Source organism: Sphaeroforma arctica (assembly GCF_001186125.1).
Source record: "Sphaeroforma arctica JP610 unplaced genomic scaffold supercont1.4949, whole genome shotgun sequence".
NCBI lineage: Eukaryota > Ichthyosporea > Ichthyophonida > Sphaeroforma > Sphaeroforma arctica.
Genome location: NW_014035609.1, coordinates 1 through 2,055, shown reverse-complemented (window position 1 = coordinate 2,055; position 2,055 = coordinate 1). Strand labels below are relative to the sequence as shown.

The following is a 2,055-nucleotide window of genomic DNA, read 5'->3' as shown; positions in this document are numbered from 1 at the left end:
CTAATTACGTTTCCCGTTAAAACGCAAAAAAAGCGTTTCCGTTCAAAGTTTATCCTCAATATAGTCCTATGGGTTTACAAATAGGTGCATTTTTGAGGCGGCCTAACTGTCACGAATTGTCCTATTTTTCACTTTGTGTCAGTTGTGAATAGTTTCAAATCGCCCTTTCATTTAAAACTTTTTACGTTGGTTTTAGAGTTTTAGGGTTTAGGGTTTATAAAGTTTATCGCATATAGGCAAAACGTATTGAGCTTAGCTGACGAGTGTGTTGAATTGATCCGAATGTGTACTCATACATGTAACAACGTCAGATCTCCAAGTCACGTTCCGTATGGCCTGCATGCAGAATTCACCTCCCCGACTCCTGGCACATACATAACACACACACACACACTCACTCACACACACGAACATATATCTCAGTAGCTGGGGATGATTGCAGAGTATACTTGTGAAGGTCAGGGCCTTATAACTATACAGGCTATGCCTAAGCTATCTATATACCAATAGTGTTCACTTAGTTACTACTACTGTACCCGCACAGTTTATTGTGGCCAGTAAACTTCCATCCGGACTGTTGGTGCCCTGTGCGTGCACTAGTACTATCTGTACCATCACACTACCCATACCACACCCCTAAACTCTGAAACTCTAGACCCTAAACTCTGAAACACTATACCCTAAACTCTGAGACTCTATTCCCTAAACTCTGAAACTATACCCTAAACTCTGAAACTCTATTGCCCTGAAACCTGATATCCCCCACCCTGGCAATTCATTCTAGATATCTACCTTCCATCGCTCTGCGTACACTAGTACTATATGTACCATCACACTTCCCACCCCACACCCCTAAACCCTAAACCCTCATATCCCCCACCCCTGCAGTTCATTCTAGACATCAACCTTCCATCCGGACTGCTGGTGCAGTACTGGGTCGACACTCCACGGGAGAGAGGTCTTCTTATCAATGCGGAGCAAGCCAAGTTCCATATGACCATGTCAGCGGCACCTAGGAAAGGCGACTTCTCACCCGGGGCCAAGATACCGGTAGGTGTAAATAGATACGGTAGCCCCAAGGGTACGCTTTTATGCCCCTCTATGCAGAGAGGTTGCGCGTTCAATTGGGCTGTTTTAGGGATCTGCATTGTATGTCAAGATCCCGAGTCACGAATGTGAATACCCGTATGCATAAAGCTCGGAACTATGACAAAGATATGTATTATATATATATATATCTATTTCTATTTTTATTTCTATTTTTATTTCTATTTCTATTTTTATTTCTATTTTTATTTTTATTTCTATTTCTATTTCTATTTCTATTTCTATTTCTATCTATTTCTGTTTCTATTTCTATTTCTAAATAATAGATACAGAGTCGCCCAAATTTGGATATGCTCTCTCTGTCACTCGTATTAGAACGCAAATTTGTTAACTATATTTTGACGCAAGACTATCGTAGACGCTCTCATAACTTATTTTTTATTTTTATTTTCATTTATTTCATTTTTATTTAATTTTAATATTATTATTGATATATATATATATATATATACTCATGTTTGTGTATAGTAAACATCTCTTCTCATACACACTCATGAACAATTCTTAATCATCCGTACAAATCATCCCAATAACTAGGAGGACGGAGGCAGACGTCGAGGAGGGATGTCGTGGACTATGGAGAGCATGCTGTTGAAGATCAATGCGTGTGTAATCAAAGTTAATCCAGTAGAAGGCGGCAACGACCCATTGCCAGATGAGACTGATCCAATGGGCTTCTCTCACTTGCTTACATCTGAGGTAAAGCACGTATTTGTATATATTATACGAGTACATGCCTGTATATATTTAAATATATATATATATATATATATATATATATATATATATATAATATATATATATATATATATATATATATATATATATATATATATATATATATATATATATATATATATATATATATATATATATATATATATATATATATATATATATATATATATATATATATATATATATATATATATATATATATATATATAT

General features: G+C 35.7%; 1 protein-coding gene across 1 annotated transcript; it reads left to right on the top strand.

Moving 5' to 3' along the window:
• Nucleotides 1–888: 888 nt before the first annotated feature.
• On the top strand, nucleotides 889–1,806 carry SARC_14677 (hypothetical protein; the record flags this gene model as incomplete). The annotated part of the gene is made up of 2 exons (XM_014291187.1): nucleotides 889–1,050; nucleotides 1,645–1,806. Coding segments are annotated over 2 exons (324 nt in total), but the record flags the coding sequence as incomplete, so codon positions are not given.
• Nucleotides 1,807–2,055: the final 249 nt, after the last annotated feature.